This window comes from Panulirus ornatus, chromosome 15, assembly GCF_036320965.1.
Source record: "Panulirus ornatus isolate Po-2019 chromosome 15, ASM3632096v1, whole genome shotgun sequence".
In the NCBI taxonomy this organism is placed as follows: domain Eukaryota; kingdom Metazoa; phylum Arthropoda; class Malacostraca; order Decapoda; family Palinuridae; genus Panulirus; species Panulirus ornatus.
Window position 1 is genome coordinate 27,006,422 of NC_092238.1, and position 24,392 is coordinate 27,030,813.

At 43.1% G+C, this 24,392-nt stretch overlaps 1 protein-coding gene across 2 annotated transcripts in view; it reads right to left on the bottom strand.

The window, feature by feature from the left end:
- Nucleotides 1-23,249, bottom strand: part of glob1 (globin 1) — a 135,014-nt gene extending 111,765 nt beyond the window's left edge. Inside the window, exons 1-2 of one of the 2 annotated variants that reach the window (XM_071670661.1) lie at nt 22,908-23,249; nt 16,943-17,394 (exon numbers count right to left, since the gene is read on the bottom strand). In XM_071670661.1, the coding sequence (XP_071526762.1) occupies nt 16,943-17,310 (368 nt within the window). In that variant the 5' untranslated portion in view covers nt 17,311-17,394; nt 22,908-23,249. Of the gene's footprint in view, nt 1-16,942; nt 17,395-22,835 lie in introns of both variants that reach the window. The other variant, XM_071670662.1, reaches the window with a different exon arrangement.
- Between the last annotated feature and the right edge of the window lie 1,143 nt (nt 23,250-24,392).

The following is a 24,392-nucleotide window of genomic DNA, read 5'->3' on the forward strand; positions in this document are numbered from 1 at the left end:
TTCAGTCATGACGCTTGAGGGAGAGCTAAGAAAGACGACGCTGACGGTGAATAATTGGGAATCCGAGGGACAAGGCCACTCACTCCCTCCCTCCCTCTTGCAAGCGAAGCAGAATTCATGGCACTCGTGCCAGTCACGAGGTCCAGGCATTAAAGAGGAGCCCGCAATAACCAGAGATTTCGGTGCGCCTGCCAAGGAGGAGGATGGCTGGCTGGAGGTTGATGATTAGCGACGAACCATCGTATCAGATTTCTGTTTTTGACTTGCCTCCCGATCAAGGAGTCTCCTTGATATCAAACAAAAAATCCCACAAATGTCAGACTTTCTTGTGTGCACTCTCTAACCTAATGAGAACTAGGTAATTATGATATTCAAAGACGTTCCTGTGACACTCGTATTCTTATTCTTTTTTTTTCGATGTACTTTGCAAATCAGGATGTTGCTACGTTACGGAGGAATGTAACCCGGATTAGTAACGACATAGCAGAGGGAGTCATGATACAGTTGAGGGAGTTACGATGGTCAGGATAGAGTGTATAGAACACAAGAGCCCGGGGCGTGATGATGGTTCAGACTAGGATGATGCAGCGGAGGTAATAGTGAGTGTAACGCTATCCTCGGTGTAGTGATATCTACAACTTACCAGGTACATTTGCCTGAGGTACATGAAAATAGAAAGAGGTTATGATGATAAAGACAATCAAAGTTATGATGCCTTGAAGGCATCAATTTATCGTTTTGTAGTGAAGGTAGAAAATAGCCAGTATTGAGTGGCGTCATAAATAGCCACAGTAATGAAAAAAAAAGGTAACTAGATTGGCAAGAGTAAAGGTAACAATAGCGACCCGATCATTAGTGTAGGCAGGGTCCATCATTATTATGGCGGCCCTTTAAGCCCCTCGTCTCTGATTTCAATAGATTGACCCAAAATTGGATTTTCAAAAGGTCTTATTTATAGTCCCCCCCCCCATCCACCACTTCAAGGGGGTTCTCATTGGCTTCATCTCATCTGTTAACATCGCTTCCAGGCCAGTGAAGATCGCTCGCTCGCCTTTGTCAAAATTCCAGTTGCTGACCAAGAGCGGAATCTCTGTCATCCAGTTGGTCTTTCAGGCCTAGTCATCTACCGGATCCAGATCATCGATCTGGACAGAAACTTACCATAACACAAGTAGGAAAAGACGGCTGCTTCGCTTCAAAGGCTCCGAGATGTACTTCAAGAGAATTTGTGTTTCACGTATGGAGTGATTTACCAGTCAACAGCAAGTTGAAAGCAGCGCTATTGGTAATTTGTTTCACATATGGAGTGATTTGCCAGTCAACAGCAAGTTGAAAGCAGCGCTATTGGTAATTTCATTGACTTTATAGTCACTTTGCTTGAAGCTCAAGACTGCCAAGTGTTTACGCCTCGTTAGTTTTATGTAAAGATTACAAGGATTTCGCTATAATTCATTTGTATTCTTTTGTTTTTGTTTTCTCCTCCTCTTATCACACACTCATCTGAGATTTGATCTCTCCCAGTATCGCAGGCAGATCTATCAGAGATGACCGATCGCATCGACAACTCTGCCGTGAATCGTTAACTAAATGGCCATCGTCAAAATGATTTATGACTTCGACTGGAATGATGGGCTGACATAAGTTTACCAATTACGAACGTGGAGCTAATTGGACAATAATTCCCAGGCAAGGACATCAGTTTTGTTTGTGGCATATCGGATCAGTTAAGTTTCCAGTTCTTGGGCACATTTTCTGTAAGAAGTGGGTTTTATTACACTGTACTTCTTAGCGTCTTGCATTGTTCCTGGAATAGATATGCATTGTACTTGCTATCTTACGTATATTCATTCTCGTTAAGCTGGCAGTATATTTTGATCATGTACGTCAATATGTATCGTTCTCCCTTCAAAATACCTTGCAAAGAACTCCTGTTTTCTATATCATCATTTTCATGTGCCTCGGTTGGCGTACACTAAAGAGCTTTCCTTAATACTTACAGTCTTGTACTGCCCTCGGGTTTGGACGCCCTTGGCTCCGTCCCCTGCACATTACTGACTGGCTCGAGAATTTAAAAAGATGTTCCCGAAAGACGGTCTTTGAGCCTGCAGTGGCCTTTGACCTATCTTCTTTATTTTTTCTTCCTCGAAGCTTTACAGAATGTAGAATGAGGGTGACGTGGAGCTGCGATCGAGCTTGGGGGGTGAGGGAAGGCTGTACTGTAACGGGTCACACTTTGTGTTAACCGGGTACAGTCCAGTCGTTCATTCTTTCTCTTTCGTAGCCTCTTGACTCAACTGCTGGAGTCACCCTCTTATTATACCTCCTAGGTCAGTCTACTGAAGTCAGTCCCTTTGCTCGTTATCTCTTGCCAGTTGCTAAGATCTCTTTCATGTCATTGATCGCCTCCTTAGCCACCTGTCGAGCTCGTTCCTTCATCCAAAACCTCCACTCCCTCTACTTGAGGTCGCTCTTGTCTCATGCTTCCTATAGACGGCTACTATCATCGCTTCCCTCATCGTCCTTCTATCTAATCAACAGCTGGTGAGGCCGCTGTCCACTTCTCTGAATCGCGTGTAAGATCGCTTTCCCTATTCTCCAGCTGGTACCATCCATCCCTGCTCCCATAACCAGCTGCATTTGGTTGATGCGTTTTTACTATTCTCCCATAGGATGTCGGAATTCAGAATTCGTCGATTGCCATCTCGATCTCTCGCATCTCTTTCGTTAATTCACTTCATAAGATGTTCAGTCTAGCCCATCGACGAAAACATAGTTGGTGGTTTGACTGACTGAGAGAGAGAGAGAGAGAGAGAGAGAGAGAGAGAGAGAGAGAGAGAGAGAGAGAGAGTGACGTTTTTATCACAGTTCCTGGTATCATTTAAAAAAAAAGTCCCTTGATGAGCATCATGTTTATTCTGCTACCCATCACAAGTCGGACGTGACGCCGAGGTAATCCCCTCCTTCATTTCCCGTTGAGCGTTGTCCAATCGCCGTCAGATCCAGTGTGTGTGTGTGTGACCTGAGAACCTCATCTTAGTCTGGAGGACGTGCCATTCCCCCGTCCCTGCCGCAGCTTCCTTCTTCCCACTGGATGCAGACCAAGTCCTACGGTCATTAGTGGGAAGTAATGACAGTTCCTTCTTGCGAAGGAACGTCTGTAAAAAAAAGTGTGCGACTTATATAGACTTATGAGGACTTATGAGGATATTTATATGCTTGTTCTATAGGCTCCTTCATACACTACGTTTATAGGTATGGCGAGTAACTGAGTTTCATGACGCAGTATTGAGTACATGAGATAACTCATGACGCAGACTTGATTACAGAGAGAATTCATGCCGTGGATATCAACCTGGTATAACTAAAACACCATTGGATACCTTCCTATTCTTCAAGTATACGTAACAGTATACATAATGTAAAGCTAATGTTTGTAATTCTTGGTAAAGAAGGAGACGAGGCTTTTTGGTAAAGGCAGAGCACAAAAAGATGGGTACGCTGAAGACGTCCCATCCTTGGAAACCTAATCTGGCCCTCACAGGAGACAAGAGAATGAGCTGGATTGTGACGAAATGGCCGAGAAGAGAAAGAAGGTTGAAGGATAAATGGAAGGGAACGACTGTCTATTACCCGAGACAAATGAGGTCAAAATGAAATGAAGGGAGGAGCATTTCTGGCAGGTCTCCCGGAAATTCATACCAGTGATCTTTTTTTTTTCTTTTTTTTTTCCTTTTTGGAATGACTGAGAGAATTAATATCATTTTCTTTTTGAGGGAGTCGACGATGAAAAGACACCGACATTCAGCGAGAAAATTGAGACTGAATGCACTGAAATTAGGAAGGCACTGGAGATAAATGCGAAGTGGTGGCGAAGGATCCCGAAGTGGAGGGGATGAATAGAGAGAAATCCCAAGGAAGAAGAATAGATAATGTTCTAGTGATCTCGCCTCATGAGGGCAAGTGTGTGTGTGTGTGTGTGTGTGTGTGTGTGTGTGTGTGTGTGTGAAGTTGGGCAAGTGTGTGTGTGTGTGTCTGAGTGAAGTATGAGGGTGTGTGTGTGTGGAGAAGTGTGAGGGTGTGTGTGGAGAAGTATGTGTGTGTGTGTGTATGTGTGTGGTGTGAGGGTGTGTGTGTGTGTATGTGTGTTCTTTCCTTGCTGGTTGGCGGTTGTAGACGAGGATGAAAGAGGCAGAAGCCGTTCCTGTCACAACCAAACTCTTTCTGTTATCGATGTGGCCGCTAGGTTTGTGCGACGCCCTAATCCCCATCAGTGCTCAATATCGTCACCTAAAACAGCACTTTCCCAGGTCAATAAAGAGTTCGCCTTCATGTGTCTGTGACGCCTACAGTCCCCCCCACACACCCCAGCTACGCGTATTATTCCGGATGAAATTTACGGAATGCGTCAACAGGTCCACAGTGAGGCACTTTCAATGTAGATTTAATCCGGGAAATGTCGCACGACGATTTGGAAAATGCGACGGTTCAGACGTCCCAGTAATTACATACGAAATATACGGCAAGAGATCACACATGTGCCCAGTGTTAAGATATATACTTGTGGAATACATTAAAAAAAAAAAGAAAATAGAACGTAGCAAGAGAATGAAAAGCATGGAAAGCACGAGTGATCATGCCTCACAATGAACACTCATTAGTTTCTGTAATGAGTTACGTATTGTTGTCATGAACACTGCAACCCGCTGGATAACATTCAGTGACCTGGTACTGGGTCGCAAACCGTACTGGGGGGGAAAACAAAAGAGCCTGCGGTGTGAATGTATCCAGCAAGACCGTTAAATTATATCCATAAAACCATTTCTATGTATTCATATGAAGTCAAAATTTCCTCCAATACATATATATTGAGCGGTGTGGACCTGAACATGCAGGAGGGTGAAAGGCGTGCACGGGATAGAGTGAATTAGAACGATATGGTATACTCGGGTTGACATGCTGTTATTGGACTGAATCAAGGCATGTAGAGCGTCCGGGTTAAACCATGGAAATGTCTGTAAGGCTTGGTTTTAGATAGAGAGCTGTAGTTTCGGTGCAGTACACATAGACAGCTAGAGAATGGTTGTAAGCGGATGCGGCCTTTCTTCGTCTGTTCCTGGCGCTACCTCGATAACGCAGGAAACAAGTATGATAAAAGAAATATAAATAGTATATATATATATATATATATTTTTTTTTTTTTTTTTTTTTTCATACTATCCGCCATTTCCCGCGACAGCGAGGTAGCGTTAAGAACAGAGGACTGGGCCTTTGAGGAAATATCCTCACCTGGCCCTCTTCTCTGTTCCTTCTTTTGGAAAATTAAAAAAAAAAAAAAAAAAAAAATTAAAAATATATATATATATATATATATATATATATATATATATATATATATATATATATATATATATATATATTACACTTTTGTCATTTCCTTTGCACTGAATAATTTCCACAATTGAACAATGGCTCTCACAGCCTCAGGTTCATTTCCATAATTAATTAATAATTGAAAAGAGATAAATCGTTTGCATACCACCAGATCTATATATATATATATATATATATATATATATATATATATATATATATATATATATATATATATATATATATATGAATAAAGATAGATGGTTGGATCGGTATGATTTAATAATGCAAAACATACATTATTAGATACTAATTTACTAATCAAACTTCGTGAAAATATACTTTCATTATCTCAGTCATATTATATATATATATATATATATATATATATATATATATATATATATATATATACAAGTAGAAATATTTTAACCTACGCCACGTTTTTAGCTGATAACGTCGTGTGGAGTCTGACCAACGCTGACACACACATGCCAGGCGTCCGTCCCTCTTTGTGTACATGGTCGAACGAGAGAATAACCCTCTCGCGCTGTGCGTGGCTGACGATCCTCTGCTCTCGTGTCTGTGTGTGTGTATGTGAATCAGGCAGGTGCTACACATGTGAGTGTAGACGAAGCACTCGATTCTGAGAGGTCCTGAGTGTGTGTGTTCACAGGAACTCTCAGGGAAGGATAAGGGTGACAGGTTATAGTTTTTTTTCCGTGATGGTCAAGGCCTAGCAGAGTTCTTTTCTGTCTTCGCCTTCTTTATACGTTCTTATCGTGTCTCCCGGCAAAAGAGAGAGAGAGAGAGAGAGAGAGAGAGAGAGAGAGAGAGAGAGAGAGAGAGAGAGAGAGAGAGAGAGAGAGAGCCTAAAAGGGTCATGTCTTGTTTAAGACGTGATTGACCAGCTGAAGGGCATGTTTGATGATCTGAAAGGCTGAATGGCACACTGGAACCAGCTACGAGCCACGGTTGACAACTTAAAGGGACAAGCTGAAGGGCAAGAGTGGATAATATCTGGACCACTTTATCACTTTCATCTCCGATGGCCTTTTTACTTGTGACATTTTCGGTCATTGTGTAAGAAAATAATCTAAAGACGGTCATCATGGCCAGAGCGTCAGGTTGATCAACTAAATGATAAGTAACGAAGCCGATCACTCGGGAGTACCATCATGTGTGGCCAGCTGAGCCCACCCGTTTTCTTCACCCGCTGACACGCCTCTTTAAGCCTTGTAGCCGCTAAGCTGGGATCATCCATATCCAGGTCGAAGTGGAGGAGGCTGAAGCACGACTTCCCTTTCTACTCATCGCGTCGCGGACCAGATAATGCGGCCCGAATCAAGGCCATCTCGAGTGAAAGGGAAATAAGCGAAAGAAAAGACAAGAGTACTCATCGCTCAGGCTCTGCAAGTGTCTGTACTCCCGGAAGAAAGAAGGAAAAATTACGTAAGAAGGAAGAGAGAGATGGAGGGAGGAAGGGAAGGAGGGAGTTCCACAACTTAGCCGTTCGGGTGACGAGGAAGGAGGCATCCTCACATCGGGCGATTCCCGTCATCTCCTAACGGTGGCAGGGTTATTAGATAGTGTCGGAGACACTTGTGATGATGCAAATGCCGGGGGGGATAGCATTATTCATGGGAAACACCGGTGACTCAGAAGTGCCCTGTTGTTGACAGGCCAGAGAGTGAGGCAGCGCGGCCTGCCACTGAGGAGGAGGGAGGGGGAAGGAGGAGGAGGTGGAGGAGGAGGTGGCATCATCAAGTTGAGCGGGAGGGGACAATGAAATTTAGCGACACAGTTCATTGGGGAAAATTTATTCTACAGCGGGCCACCGCAAATTGTGTGTGGTGGGGGATGCTAGAGGAGAATGGTAATCATGCGTTCTTCGCATGATGCCCGGATGATTAAACGATGGTACGCGTATGATGGGTTAATTTGTTTGAAATGGAAAGCAGAAGGCGCGTAGCGTATACTCCAAGTGATATAGAGGCGTTCGCGATGTAGATTTAGGTTTAATGCGTATACCCATTATCACATACTTTTGATATGCTCAGTTATACTTGTATCATTTTCTGATATGTGCAGATTTGTGCACGTTCATTCGCATATCTTTAAACTTTTGTGATTTATTGTTGAAATGGCTTTGTTAAAGCAGTGTAAATATGTGAATATGATCGTGATTCATACGCACATGTTTATATTGTTATATCAACATAATTCTTTTTAGATGAATTGCACGTGGAATGTGAATGATTTAAGTGAATGTGCTCCCAAATCGGGGTACATGCATTACAGTTAAGCTTTCATATTTTGGTGGGGAGAGAGAGAGAGAGAGAGAGAGAGAGAGAGAGAGAGAGAGAGAGAGAGAGAGAGAGAGAGAGAGAGAGAGAGAGCGTTTCACCTCTTCCTCTCACGTGGGGACAGAAGCAGTCAGACAAGAGTGGCAGGTTGACCTGTTCAGACTTCCCTAATTGTCATGCGTAGATAATCAACGTCTCGTCCAAAAATGTGAAACTCGATTAGTCCGGCTTAATTACGCCGCCACCCCCCCCCCCCCCCCCCCCAGCACACAACCCTTCCTCATTAACGAGACAAGGGAGACAGATTATTATTATTATTTACAGGTTGAGGTTAAAAGAAAAAAAAAAAAGAATCGAGTCATCAGCTTGATGCGGGAATTAATTAGACCCGAAGAGGCCTTATTAACTTTCCAAAATTAGGTGTACATCACCGATGGTTGGCTGGTTATGTCGAGTGACGGGGGGTCGTTTAAAGGCCGTCATCATCATTATTCTCTAATGACCAGTGAAAATATATATATATATATATATATATATATATATATATATATATATATATATATATATATATATATATATAGAATTGAATACCAAAGTCCATTAAGCAAGCTCTCGCTGCCTGCACGAACCAACGACTGCATTCTTACCAACATTATTTTCATGACCCATAACTTCTAATGTTGTCCAGAGCCCAGATCATCATCAGTAGAAAACGGGAATGGGTGCACGATGGACCTCTCTCTACCTCATCGTCTTTATTCCTTTAGTTGTCGAATTATTGAATGAAAGTATCGTTAACTCCTTTTGCGTACTCATGGCTACGAGTCGGACACAAGAAAGATTTCTGTTTGATTTCCCATCTCCGTGACTAACAGAATCTTAGGTGTACACTTGATATCTTGGCGAGAGGGGTAACTCTATTCACATTGTGGTCCATCCACATATCAATAGGAGACAAGTCTGCTTTATCCTTTACCCTCATCGTCGTGGGAATGGATCACATGCTTACATAAAACCCGATGAATTATTCATTCCCATTCCAAATCACATTTCAGGCTGCGCGTTGAACGACGACATGCAAAGTGGCTACAACCACTCGGGGTAGAGACAGACCTAACCCACTTTGTAGACACAGGCGGCGCTGAGAAGGGCCAGACTAACGAACGTCTCTTCTTCCGCTCTGCCTCCATCTACCTCGAGACGTATCTTCGGCGCACGGCGTCCCATCATTTACCCTCGGCCTCGTCTCTTAGAAGCCCCATATGGATTTCCTCCTCCTCCTCCTCCTCCTCCTCTCCTCCTCTTGCTCCCGCGGCTAATATGAAGGCTGGAACACACCCTCACTTGTATTCCGTCACTCTCTTATGTTGTCTCAGTCGCTCCTCGTTCTCTCCACTATATATACTGTTCATCCCGTATCTTTTATCCTTCACATGTTTCTCACTATCTGAAAACACAACAACGGGGAGATGCATCCCCAAGGCTCTCATCCTCTTCATATCTTTACCTTCTGTTGTCTAAATAACCTTTTTCGCTTTCCACACACACACACACACACTCCCTTCTCTCATCTCCAGCATTTGATAACGCTATTATCGTACCGCGCTGCTATCATCTTTCTTTAACCCGTCTTTTACGCATCTACATTTCTCTCGTCCCCGCTCGGTGCAAAGGTGCCTCCGTAATGACTTGCCACACCCCCCCTCCCTCCCACTCACCGTCTTCTGCCGTTATTTTGGGCACAGTTGCTTTGGTGTGGAACTCCTCCGGCAGATCTAATCTCGTCTCCCACTTCTTTTCCATTTCAGCTTTAATCTCTCGAGGTCGCTCGCTTCCTCACACGCCATGCATCCGACGCTGTGTATCAAAACACGGACTTACATACGGCAAGCACATAATCACACACACACACACACACACACACACACACACACACACACACACGTATATGTACTTACATATGTGTGTTATACTCGGGATGAGCTTAGTATTACCAGTAGGTAATATGTATCCCTGAACTGCTCTGGGTTACTACTGCATGTGAGTGACACACAAAACTCGCGCTGGAGTGGAAATGCATGGCACTCAGATGGTCCCTGAGTGGCATGACTTTGAGGAAGCTGGAGGCCAAAGTGTGTGTCTTTGCCAACATCTTGGTACGTTACTCGAATCATCTTATTGATATTATTATCATTATCATTATTATTATTATCATTATTGCTATTACTATTATTGTTACTATTATTATTGCTACTACTATTATTATTACTGTTATCATCTTCAGCATTTTTATGATATCATTATTAGTATCTTTATCATTATCATTTTTTTTTATTTGCTTCTGGATGTCAGTTCTTGTCAGCTGATCCCTTCCACCGTGTCATATAATTACCTTCACAGGTTCCATTGGTCTTTGATCCCATCCACCTCATCTCAGGGCCCAGTGAGCACCTTCAGGCTCAGGGCAAAATGACATCCTTGACCTCCTCCTTGGTATCACACGATGTGTTGAGAGAAGTGACACACGAGCACTTGCCATCGATCTGTTTGTTAACTTCTGGTTCCACTCAAGTCGCCAAAAGTGTCATGAAGCCTTTTTCCTCAGTCAGTACCACGTAACGAGATGAGTTTCTCACCTGTCCACTCCACATTTCAAGAGGCCAAACTTGTCTTTCTTTAAAGCTCCGCCAGAGCGGGAAAGAACACCAGGTCGCATCATCTGAGCGGAAAAGAACACCAAGTCACACCAATAGACAGTTACTCATGTAATGAACATTTTGAACTCCGACTTTGTTCAGAAATTCTGCTGTACAGCAGAACGGAAGTTCGTCCCCCAGGCAAGAACAACAGTTGAATATCATAATGGTAGAAAACTTCGTCGTGTACAAAGAAATATGATGAAATGCATGAGGTAGTGAATAACGACGTATAAACAAAGAGATGAACTGCGTGAGATTTCACTGTACATCATTGTGATAAATTTCATAAATATTTCGATGATATACATATATTTTTTTTTTTCTAAATTTGCCTCTGGGCCTCCCGAGTACCCATCGCCTTAAAGTCCCTTTTAGCATTAGTTTGAGCTTAATATTAGTATCCAGAATAGGCGCCAGAAGGCACCTTTAAACAGAGCTCACGAAAATGCGAAAATCCTCTCTATAATTCTGGCCAGAGAATACTGCATCGAAAAGCTAATAACTGTATTTTTTTTTTCTGAATGGTCTTTGTAAGGGAAAAGGTAATTAATTGGTGTCTTTACAGCCGGAAACCCACCATGGTCATATTCCAATTAGTCAGAAATTAGCTAATTAAGTTTTAGATCACATTTTGACGATACACTGAAGCTGGTCTCCCCTTAACAGCTTGAGGTTAGTGTGGGAACTGGACGATCATCATTTCAGACACTGACGTCTGAAGTCTGTTTTCATGATGGCCTTTGGGAAGGGAATGCGATTCCTCAAGAGGCATTAAATGGTCGTGAACATATTCATTTCCAGATTGGCAAAACACAGAGAAGGCTTAAGTTTCATAAACGCGTTAACATCATTACTATGAAGTTGTGGAGTGTTTTCTGAGTCACATACACTGTAAGAAGGAAGCTCACACACACACACACACACACACACACACACACACACACACACACACACACACACGCACACACACACAATATGCATAACATGCCCACAGACTAATTTTTGAATAATCGATTTTACTTCGTTACATAACATTCAATGGTTAGAATTTTACGTTACAGGAAAAAGGAAAAACTTTTAACTTCAAGACGAGTGATGCTGGTAGCAATTAGGAACTAGATCTGTAAATAGGAAATGACGAAACTTATCTAATTTTTGCCAAAGTTCCAAACCTCTTCACTGAAATCAACGTTCAGGGATAGTTTGTAGCGTCTGTAGATGGTATGTTGCTATACAGAAGACCAAAGGAAATGGATGCATAGAAGCTTCCACTATTACCATTGTATGCCTTTGTGTATCTTCTTGTGTGTGTGTGTGTGTGTGTGTGTGTGTGAGATCTTCGAGTGTCTTGCGATATGAGATGGGTTACCACGTGGGGCATCTCTTCACTCCAGTACGTGCTCCCAGTTATCTGTGTACGCATACGCGAGTTCAAGTCTTGAAATCCCTGGAAACTGCGTTGTTTCAAGACAGTGCCCGCGAATATTCCGGGTATTGCACGAGTATTGCTGTGGTAGGTTGTATTCATAGTATTCATCCTTGTTTGTACGAGACGATGGTCCTTCAGACGTCTCTTACTTCCCCAAGAACAAAAATGGTACAGTTAATTCATTTCATTTCCCGTAACTTCGAAACATGAGGAAGGAGTGTGATTCCGGAGAAAATTAGATTTCTTAATTTTAATTGTGTTTAAGATGATTAGAAAAAATAAAAGTTTACATTTAATGGTGGACTTTTCTTTTCGCGTGTCCTTAATTAGAAATATACATAATGTACGAGTTTACTTTTTTTTGTGTGTGTGTATTCGTTATTCTGTTTTTAGAAACTTTTCATGTGAAGAGTTTATATTAGATAAGAGATCACATTGCCAGATGTGTAATATATATTAATGTGTATGATGAGTCATATTTTAGAATCATATTTCAGTTTTTCGTTCTGTTTTGGAGCGATGTTATTCCTGCAGTCCTCATTAACATATTGAAAAAGAGAGGGGAAAAAAGCTTTAATCATGTTAAACTTATTACTAGACATAAGTGAAGCTTAGTCCTCATCAACCAACGCTAATAAGCTCCCTTGTATATCATATGAACCATATATCTTACAGCTCTCTTCTCTCCGCGACTGAAATCCGATGTTGATGATATGATAAGTAGAACTTTTCCACAAAGTATCATGACGCTTTCAAGGGGTTCGAACCAGTCTTCCACTGAACAAACCTCAGTTCTAAACCAGTGCGCCATCGATGGTGTTAAAACACCTTAGTGTTCTTAAACCACAGATTTTCGTGACAAATATATTTCCACCTGTTTGCATATATATATATTATATATATATATATATATATATATATATATATATATATATATATATATATATATATCACTGACAGTGGTATTGTGCAGGAAAAAGAAAAATGTATTCGTCATAGCCCACAGGAAAAATGAGAGAACATATTTTCAACATTGTCAATTTTTCAAGATTTCTTCAAGGGTCTCTCTCTCTTTCTCTCTCTCTCTCTCTCTCTCTCTCTCTCTCTCTCTCTCTCTCTCTCTCTCTCTCTCTCTCTCTCTCTCTCTGTCTCGTCTTACCAGGTCATTTAATCTTTATCTTTTGAATACATTTTTTTTCTTCTTGCATATTCAAACTATATGCATACCATTAATTCTGACGCCTTGTTGCACGTATTGCGAAAGCGGCAAAACTCCTCCTGGACGCAGTTTGAGAGTGATGGTAAAGTTTGTAAAGCACTCATGAATAATATCGTGTTCTTGTGGATACTTTTCATTTTGTAGTTGTGATTAGTTTGTCTATCACAGGTTTCTAGGATTTGAAGTCTTGGGGTGGTGGGGGACGAGTAAGGAGGGGGAAGGGGGAGGTTTCATTGGTCCAGAGACTGACGGGAGAGAGAGGAGGCCGCTCCTGTGGTCCAGAGAATGAGGGGAGATAGAGGAGGGCGCTCCTGTCGTCTAGAGAATGAGGGGAGAGAGGAGGGCGGTCCTGTGGTCCAGAGAATGAGGGGAGAGAGAGGAGGGCGCTCCTGTGGCCCAGAGAACGAGGGGAGAGAGAGGAGGGCGCTCCTGTGGTCTACAGAGAGAGGGAACGAGGCAGGCGATCCGGTGATAGAGCGAGTGAGTGAGGTGGGGTCAGAGGGAGGAATGAGAACTGGTCCTCGAGGAGTCATAGAAGAATGAGGATGAAATTGATGTATTCCGCTCTCGGAAATGGTGGGGAATGAATGGGCATAATGGGGTCGTGAGGCGAGGTAGGAAAGGATGAGTGTCCAGGCGATGAGAAGATGAGTTGGGGTGGTGAGGGAAAGATTAAAGGGGATTAAAGCTCTTGGAAGACAGGCACTTAACGGAGACACTTGAGGTACAAGGCCAGAGGGTTGTTTGAGGGGGCATGGCTGGCGTAGAATGGAATGGTGGTTGTGATGATGGATGGAGACTCAAGGATTATAACCGTAAGAAACGTCTGAAATATGTATATGGACGATGTATATTGATCGCAACTCCAGTCACCGGCGACAAACTTTTTCGTCGACTTCCTGAAACGTGCAAAGACGAAGACACACAGACGAATAGACACTAGAGAGAATACAAATTGCCCGTGATAAAAGCACTGGAACCTTTGAAGGATCCCTCTTTATGTAGGTATAGTTTCGAGTCGACTTGACCAAGACAAGCGGACGTGATCTCCAGGTACATTGCAAGGGTTTATGTACTCGAAGTTATCATCAGTGATCATGTATTAGAGTAACAGTGGCGTTATTTGGCTATGACGCTTCTTTATTCTTCTGTATCTTTTTTTTTATGCAAGGAAAGGAAATGAAGTATAGCAGTACCGCAACGATGTAAACTCCCTAGGGGGGACGCATTGTGTGACTTACAGTGAGTTTTTCACATATAGTAAAGACCTTGGAGGTGACAGAACTCAAGCACGTCCCTCTAAATGCTGCTCGAGGCTAAGCCAGTGAAGTGCATGAATCAACTCAAGTGGTTTGTGCAAGAGGAGAGAGAGAGAGAGGAGAGAGAGAGAGAGAGAGAGAGAGAGAGAGAGAGAGAGAGAGAGAGAGAGAGAGAGAGAGACTGTTGATGGAGGCTTAACCTTCCCGAACTGCCCTCACCCTTTCCATGCAGACGCAGGTGCCTGCTGTGTATGGCAGACTGTGGTGTCAGTAAACTGTGAATTGGTGAAGTTGATGATGAGACGAAAGACTCACCGTCCTAAAAGGTGAAGCAGGATACAGTCCCTAAAATCATTATGAGGTGGTGAGGCAGTGGTAAAAAAATGAAAAAAGGCAACACAAGTAATTTTTTTTTATCAGAAAGAATATAGATAGATTAATACGTAGACGGGAAAGAGCAATGAGGTGGGAGTTCCTCTCTGTAATCCGTCTTTGATCTCCCAGCGGTCATATCCCGCTGTATACAAGACAAGAACGGAGGAGAAGGACTACATAAAGATGCTTTCCTGTGGTTTCGATGATGTGGTCGTCACTCAGGGGGAGCTGTAAAGAAGACCCATCGAGGTAGTAGTTACCGAAGACAGAACAACCATCCCTCCCTCATGTTTATTGTCCCTGTGTGACACCTACGGGAGTGGTGTTGCGGTGTGTGTCAGGACGATGCATCGATTTCAGAAGTGGATGGAAAGAGGAAGGATAATGGAGAGGAAAGGGGTGAGCGTGGGATGATGAAGAACGAGCTTGAGTAAAGACAAGAGGAAGATAAACTAAACTAAACGAGAATCCTGCCACAAACTGTATCTTATCCTTCATGAATGGTTGGCCCCGATAATTCCAGGTCAGGACGCAATCGATGCATGGCTCGCTCACCGCCGCCCATTCGCTGTCATTAAAACTTTCTCAGTGGCCGGGACTTGAACATATCACCGTGGAGAAATTGGGATACGGGTTTTTCTTCTCTTCCCGTTTTCTTTCTTTATATTTTTTTTTGAGACGTCGGTCAAGACGACCCGCATAATTTGTCCCTGTCGGGTCTTTAAAACTCCCGTTTGAGCTGGACGACACGACCCCTGGAGTATCATGAGAGTCAGTCATGCACGACTCTTGTGCATGGTTCAAATGGCCTCGGCGTACCATTTACACCCACGGGGTTCGTTATGAAGAACCGTCCCATTATGTGATCGACAGCTTAGACAAGGACGGTGTTTTCTGGACTCGAAACCTGAGAACAGAAGATGGCACCCGAGGGAGACATGATGGACGACATGATCCAATTCCACGTGAAACAGGATCCAACTCTACCTATGGTTGGTCAATAGAGTTAACATACTTGCCGTTGCAGCGACGTGAGATGTGACCCATATTCCATCGTGTCATGTTCCCAGTCACCATCCCTCGTGGCCTGTGTGTGTGTGTGTGTGTGTGTGTGTGTGTGTGTTCAGTTGGTGCCACGCCCCCTCTCTTGTTATCTTACATGTATAGTCCTCTCACATGTAGATATATATTACTTACATGTGTACGTCTTTCGAAAACGCGTCATTATGATGCAGGTGTGGTGGAGGCAGTGATGACGGAGGTTCAAAAGGCTTTTCAGTCATTGATAGTGACGACGATGATGATGATGATGATGATGATGATGATGGTGTAATGATGGTGTAATGATACTGGTATCGAAGACAGTGGTGGTGTGGATAGGTGATGATCATCATGACATCACTGTAATGACGAGAGTATTGATAAGACATTATTGATGACAAGGACCCTAGTGGTCTGTGGTGACGTTTGAATCACTCTGTATTCCGCTGACAATGATGGACTTGGTAATGGTGTGAAGTTGACGTACTGATACAGGTCAAATCACGATCCTTCATCATAATTTTCCATGATGCTGCTGCCAATCAGTTTCGCTCCTGTTATAATCGGATCGAGAGAAATTAGAAGAAAAAAAAAGAATCTTGGATTAAATTCGGAAATGAAATCAAGGTTGTTAATGAACATTGTTAATCACATCGAGTCCCTCATACCTTTTTTTCTTTCTATTTTCATGTTCACTGTGTGGAGAATCCGTAAGGTAAAGAAAAATTGGGAAACTCAAATATAGGAGACATGGAAGCATCACAATGAAATGTACGAATCCCATAATTCGTACCTGTGAAGAGATGAGGCTCAGGAAGACACGACAAGAAAGAGTCGTCCGGAGCTTGACGGAGGCAAATGAAACAGAAATCAGTGCGTGAAGTGATCGAACCCATAAGTAAAGCATTTCGGTATTTAGCGTGGAAATTTGTCTGTTATCGGATTACTGAATAATGGGTGAACACAGCAGTGCATTAAGCAGATGACTGCTGTTGAATTATCATTTAATTATTTAATCGACGAAAAAATATGATTACCTCGTTTGAACCATAATGAATAGGCTTAGTAACCAATAAGGTTATTAGTCCGTGAACTATCAATTTAAGGTTTTTATGCATGTATACTTTTTTTGGAGGATTACCCTGGGGAACGTGGTTACTGGCGATCACCCCCAGAGATACAAGAACTTATGGGGAACGTGGTTACTGGCGATCACCCCAGAAACACAAGAACTTCTTACTTACCCCATGAAGAGGACGACACCAACTCTGGCGACGTTGGTCTCTATGATCTTCCAGGTCCTCTTGAGCGTCTCCTTCTGCTCCTCCGTCAGCTGGGGAGGAGGCCCACCGTCCTTCTCCACGTCGCTGGTCTCCTCTTCCTCCTCCTCCTCCTCCTCTTCCGCCTCCCCCTCCTCCTTCTCGCGGGTCTCCGTGCCGTCCCGGTCGCTCTCACACTCGTTGTTGCACTCGTCCTCCACCGCCGAGGACTTGGAGATGCTCTCCGTGTCCTTGCAGCGGAGGGACTTGCTGTACTTCCTGAGGATGCTGCTGCTCCTCGAGGACCGCCCGCTGGACTCGACCGAGTCCTCCCTGGCGTAAGTGTTGCCCATCCCGGCGGCGTTCGTACGGGCGTTCGTATGTGTGTGTGTCTGTGTGTGTGTGTGACGCACCACGCGCCTCACCCCCCACCCCACCTGAGGGAACACGGGCCACGAGATTACTGTCTACATATCAATATATGTATCTATATCTATCTATCTATCTATCTATCTATCCGTCTAGCTATCTATTTTTTGAAAATTAATCGCCGTTTCCTGCGTTAGCAAGGTAGCGTCAGGAACAGACGAAGGAAGGCAGCATACGTTCACATACATTCTCTAGCTGTCATGTGTAATGCACCGATACCACATCTCCCTATCCACAACCAGGCCGCTTTACCCTGGATTCTTCACATGGCCTGGCTCAGTACATTGATGACACGTATACCCCTGTATACCACACCGTTCCAGTTCAGTCTTTCCCGTGCACACCTTCCACCTTCCTGTATGTTCAGGCCTCGAATGCTTAGAATCTTTTTCAATCTATCTTTCCGTCTCCAATTTGGTCTTCCTGTTTTCCTTGTTTCCATCACTCCTTGACACATACGTATATCCTCTTTCTTTTTCCCATGACATGCATCTATATGATATTGTTGGGACTGCTATACCTTCAAAGGTACCTATCTTGATCATCCAGGTAACGATCTCCTCTCTTACCAAACATTCTTCAGTGCTCCCAGAACCTTCGCCTCCTCACACCACCCTTTGATTCACTTTCGCTTCCACGGTTCCATTCACTGCCAAGTCCACTCCCGGGAACCTAAAACATTTCACTACCTCCAATTTTTCTCCACACAAGCTCACACACACTAACTAACCTGCCCCTCAACCCTGCTGAACCTAATAACCTTCCTTTTCTCGTATAAACTCTCAACTTCCTCCTGTCACGCACATTTCCAAACTCAGCCACCAACTTCTGCAGTTTCTCACTCGAATCTGCCACCAGTACTGCATCATCAGCAAACAACAGCTAACACAACTCACTCCCCATGCCCTCTCATCTCGTAGACTGCAAACTCATATATATATATATATATATATATATATATATATATATATATATATATATATATATTTTTTTTTTTTCTTCATACTATTCGCCATTTCCCGCGTTAGCGAGGTAGCGTTAAGAACAGAGGACTGGGCCTTAGAGGGAATATCCTCACCTGGCCCCCTTCTCTGTTCCTTCTTTTGGAAAATTAGAAAAAAAAAAAAACGAGAGGGGAGGATTTACTCTCTAATCCAAGAGGTAATTGAGGCACAGTTGTATAGTGGACCTTCTTATCTCTCAAGATACAGTAGATGTAGAGGGCACCTCCGGTTTATTTACGATACAAGACTGTACACGTATGTCTTGTGTACCTTACACTTTAGCGTCTTCGTCTGCTTAAAGACACAGTCTCAGGCCACCCGAATATGATACATTCCACAGAGACACTTATAAAACAGATATCAATGTTATAACTTGGAGATGCATATTTCATTAAGGTGACGCATTACAATATACAGTTTAACCCAGTGTCAGTACCCCTGACAGAGTTCATTTCTCAGGCTTCTGTCTGTTTGCCCAGGCCAGCGGTGCACAACCTAATTATGATCGCAGGTTGTCTGAATGGTTTAGATGTTCCGTGCACCCTGTGACCACGCAACGCCCTCCTTGATTTCTGCACGAGAAACGTCACCGCAAGCTCGTCAGATCCGACATCCCTCCACCCAGCTCACTCTCAGAGGCCTGCGTCGAGGCCCCTGTAGGGCTTTTATGCAATTATAGTCCTTTTCCAGGAAAAAGAACTGAGAGCTTTCCAGACCGCCATTCGTGGAGCCATTTCTCAAAAGCCCCTCACTGAAGCTAGTTATTTGAGACAGCAGTTGGGGGGAAAACGTACGTTTCTTTCATGATCCTTCACCTTTTTCGGTAAATTGCGCTTGAGACCCCTCGCTAAATGCTTCGAAACCCATGAATATACCCCCGTTCCTCAACCTGGATCTGTATGACATCAGTGTCGACCGTCATCTTAGGCTGTCACCCACCGAAACGAACCCCTTAAATTATCCTGTCGAGGTCGATCTCTGTAGCCTTATGTTTAGGATCTCCTTTTACTCGTAGGATTCGAGAACCGTATCCTGTCCAAACGTGTGAGCGTCCTCACACACCGTCGCCACTGGTAGTTTCCTCCCACTCCTGCGCTTAATGGACTGTCGCAGAACCAGTTATGGACTGTCAGCCTGTGAATGACCCGTCCCCAAACTCTAATCCAAATGGATCCAGAATGAAAATAAAAACTCTTAGGTCCTCGTCACCAGAGTTTTATCTTGGATGTGCTCATCTGTTGAGGGGTTTCTGGACGCCTTTGATTGGGAACGGTTGAGGCATTCGTGTTTGTCTGTATCGTACTTTTTACCACAGATAACGTCCAGTCATTACTTCGATACTCGCGGAACTTCTCGTTGTACACTAAACTACAGTGGTTCTCCTTGACACATTGTCGTGTCATCAGTCATATTATTAACTTTATTCTTAATTGGAAATATTTAGTTAACTTTTTTTTGGTTAACAAAATTATTCATCAAATCTTGAATATGATAGAGGTGTTGAATGGGGGGCCTATATGATCCGTGATACGTAACCAAGTCTGTCAGAATAGAATGCATTTCATAGAATCTAATTAGATTATATGTTCTACCTCACTTACCAGGTAAACAATGATCTCACTCTCATCACTGTTGAGCATAAAACGTCACTGTGTTCGATTAGGAATTCTACAGGAGTCGATCGATGATTCTGTGCAGCTATAGGAGTCTTGATTCTAATCCTAAAGCTAGGGAACTCTGATCCCTTTATCGGTCATGCAAATCAAGCGAGTCTGGTTTACAAAAATGGCGTTCTGGGTGGTGCTCGAGGATATTACAACCTTAAGAACTACGTATACCATGGAAAAGACGTGTGTGTCCAGATCTGTAGGTTATTGACCGCTTGATTCAAAGGATAATTTAAAGAGATCTCACAGACGAAGGCCTGTTATAGATGGGATTAATGAAAGAAAAGACGAGGAGGTCATGAATGCAGTCAACAAAATCCCTTCGGTTGCTACTCTTATCCTCACGCCTCACTTATCGTCATTATATTCGCTACTTTTCCTCCCATTTTCCCCACCTCATCACGATAGACCCATCATCCGCCTCATCGTAGAACAATCACCTGATTTTTTCCTCCTCAGTATCACAGAAACCGCTACCTACCCACCTACCCACCTACCTACCTACTTACCTACCGGGGACCAGTTGCCACCACCTTCCCCTACAGTGCCCCAGGACTACGGTGTCTGCTTCCCTCCCAAAACGATGACCACAGCCGCCTCCTACCGACAGTTACGACGACAGCCACCACCACCGCCGCCACCACTTGCTTCCTTCTACACCGCTGCCAGTTCGGCAAACCTATCACCTCTCCTTTTACTACCAGATCCACTTTACTCAACCCCATCCTGCAATCATCTCGAACATTACCATTTCTCCTTCTTTCGTTTATCACCACAAAAAGTCACTCTCTCTCTTTCACCTCATTACATCACCAGAATTACGACTTCTAATACCAGCCCCCTGCCCTTTTCATCCCCATTCCCACGACTACCCTTCATCCCCTCTATCATCAGAACCACCACTCGAACCTCTCTCTCCTCCTCACCCGTACCACGACCAGTCAGTCATCCCACCTTGCACCACGAGACGTCCATCATCATCCACCCAGTGGCCTCCTTCAGTAGCTGCAGGCGAGAGGCTCAGACCACCTCCTCCTGCTCCTCATTATCCTAAACTTTCCAGGACGCCTGAGAGGAGGACGTATTCCTGGTCTGCGATGGAACTAATCCGTAAGGCCCACTCTACCCCAGAGCCTCCAGTCGAAATTGTTTCCTTGACAGTTCAACAGATTATCCTAAAATTTCCATCAGAGAATCCGATTACATCCCCCCTCTGCACAGAGCTAATCGTAAATCCTCTTGGGGGGTGTGTCGTTCTCTAGGCAACGCAGAGAACGCATTTATACAGACCTCTCTCGGAGTGTGATTTCGGGCCATCCAAGACGCTCGTTTTTGACCCTCAGCAGAACGTTGGTCTACGAGAATGTCCTCATAACGTCATCTCAGTTCCTCCACAGAGAGGGGTCACAAATCCTACTTAAATACATCAGAATAGATACATACCCTCCATAGACCTCTTTCTGTACCACGCAGACTTTGTGCTTAATTAAGTTCAGATCGACTGAACGTTGATAAAGTCCTGGCACACAGCTTAAGCTTAGAGCCCTTCATGGGGATTCACCCCCCCCCCCTCCCCCCAAGACCAGTGCAGAAGAACGTCAGTATTGCCAGAAGGTCAGTTATAGCCCATCAAAGAACGGCATTGTAGCCCTAGGTGAACGCCCGTATTGCCCATCACAGAACGTGGTATAGACGCATTTTCCATCGTAAGACCGTCAGTTGATCCCTTCAGTGAACATCAGTGTAGCCCTTCATAGAACGTCAGTGTACGCCTCAGGAGAAACCTATATATATGTATATATATATATATATATATATATATATATATATATATATATATATATATATATATATATATATATATATATATCCCTCATACATGAACAGAACAGATACTGAAAACTGTGTCCCTAAAACGTTTAGAATTCAAAATTCATTTCCATTTAGTTACAAATATAGAGCACTTAGATTGAATCAGTATTTTAAAAGCAAACAAATAAAAATACAAATGAAAATGGATAAAAATGATGTAGTAGTTTTTTTGATAAATTTTCCAACGTTTAATTCAAACTTCGTAAATCCGTAGCAAACAACGGGAAAAGACATTATCAAGCGAAGAAGGAAATTACCATAAATAGCAGTTATAATGATAATAATAATGATAATAATAATGATAATAATAATAATGATATAATGATAATAGTGATAATAACTAACAATAACAGTAGTAATGATAAATGATAAGTTGTTTACTAGTCTTCAGATCTTAAGAAGAATTCGCAGTTCTTACATAATAAACCCACAAGACTCGCACGAAATACATAACTCTACAGAATATTGGCTCCGCTCTCCGAAGTCTTTCAAAAGTTGTAACAAACTTACGGAAAAAAAAACTGTGTGTAAGAAATTTTAATGAGGCTCTTAACGAACGGAAAAAAAAAACATGTAATGTGCAGATCTAGCGAACCTCAGGGGATGATGAAATAACGTTAAAGAAGACTTTTTTTTTTTTTGTAAGTCAAAACGTTAATTAGTTTCCAAGACACAAGCTGCACGCTTTACAACATCTACGTAAAGTTCCCGTTTACGATGCATCGCAAGGCTACACACACACACACACACAGTACCGTTCGGCAACGTAAATACAATGGCTGCTTTTCGAGAGTATGATGTATGTATAATCTTTTTTTCATTATTCCCCTCCGCCAATAATATGTCGTGTGTATATATATATATATATATATATATATATATATATACACATCAACAAGCACTCACCGTAGAGTCACTACTTCTATTCCAAGCAACGTCACAATCGAAAGACAAACAGCTTCCAGTAGGGTTACGTACCACTAGGGGGTAAAAAAGCTTGTTTTACATGCTACACAGATAGATCTCTGGCTTCTTCCTGTTTCTTTCTCTTTTTCTGTCCCTCTCTCTATCTCTCTCTCACTCTCTCTCTCTCTCGGGAGCGGTAGTCACAAGTGTGAGATGAGGAGGAGGAGGAGAAGGAAGAGGAGGGGATACGTGTGTATGAGTTTTCGGGGGGAAGGAGATGGTGGAGGTGGAGGAGGAGGGGGTGACTTAAAAAGTTGGTGCCGCACCGCCGTCGCCTCCTCTCGTGGGGGTGGTACACACACACACGCACACAACCGCTCTCACCGCCGTGGTTGAGGCGAGTGCCAGGGAGAGGAGTCGGCAGGACTCCCCGCGCTGGGCGAGTCTCTCTCGCGTGGCGTGGGGGGGGAGGGGGAGAGCAGGAGGAGGCGCACGCTCCCTTCGTCCTCTCTCTCTCCCTCTCTCTCTCGTCACACACACACACACACACACACACACACACACACACACACACACACACACACACCTCTTCTTCCCTTGCAAGATGCTGTGCGAGAGTGCATCTCACACAAGACGACGCATGCATTCGTACACACACACTGAGGATTTTCGTGTTTGTATGATATGAATACATACGTGCGTGTGTGTGTATACATGAACATCACGTATACATAGGAAGACGCAAGAATGCAAGCACAAGTGAAAAATGTATTTAGAATACAGGGACACGTAATATCCATTGTGGTATAATTATGTGTATTCAGATATGGGTGGTAGTATATGTATTAAGATGTGCATGATAGCATATATACTTAGATATGAATGATATATGTATTATACATATCCTCGCTTATGTTATGGTAGCATGAGTACTCGTATATTAATGCTAACACATATACTTAATCTTTAGATGATAAATATGTATGAAAACACATGTACTCAGATATGAATTATGACGTATGTACTCGTCTATGGATGATATAAAACGTGCGACGATAAGTATGGTGGAAAGGGTATATAGGTTATAGATAGATAGATAGATAGATAGAGAGAGAGAGAGAGAGAGAGAGAGAGAGAGAGAGAGAGAGAGAGAGAGAGAGAGAGAGAGAGAACACTGTTGCGTTGACGTCTGTCATCAGGTACCCCAACAGATATGATACCCATATGTAACAGATTTTTGTGACATATTTTGTATGTGCAAAAAAATCGCTCACATTTTGCAAACATTGCAAAATGTGCGACAATATATATATATATATATATATATATATATATATATATATATATATATATATATATATATACATACATGATATTTCGTGAATTTTCCCCATTAGGTAATTAATTTCTGTGTACTTCGCAGAATAATGCAATTTATTTCGAAAGAGCGAACAATGCAGGTTCCACTCCGGCTGCCAGCTACATCATGTATATACGTGTATCCCAATAAACACTAACGTGCGATTAATTTGCTGTAGCCATGTAGGTTCCCGTTCA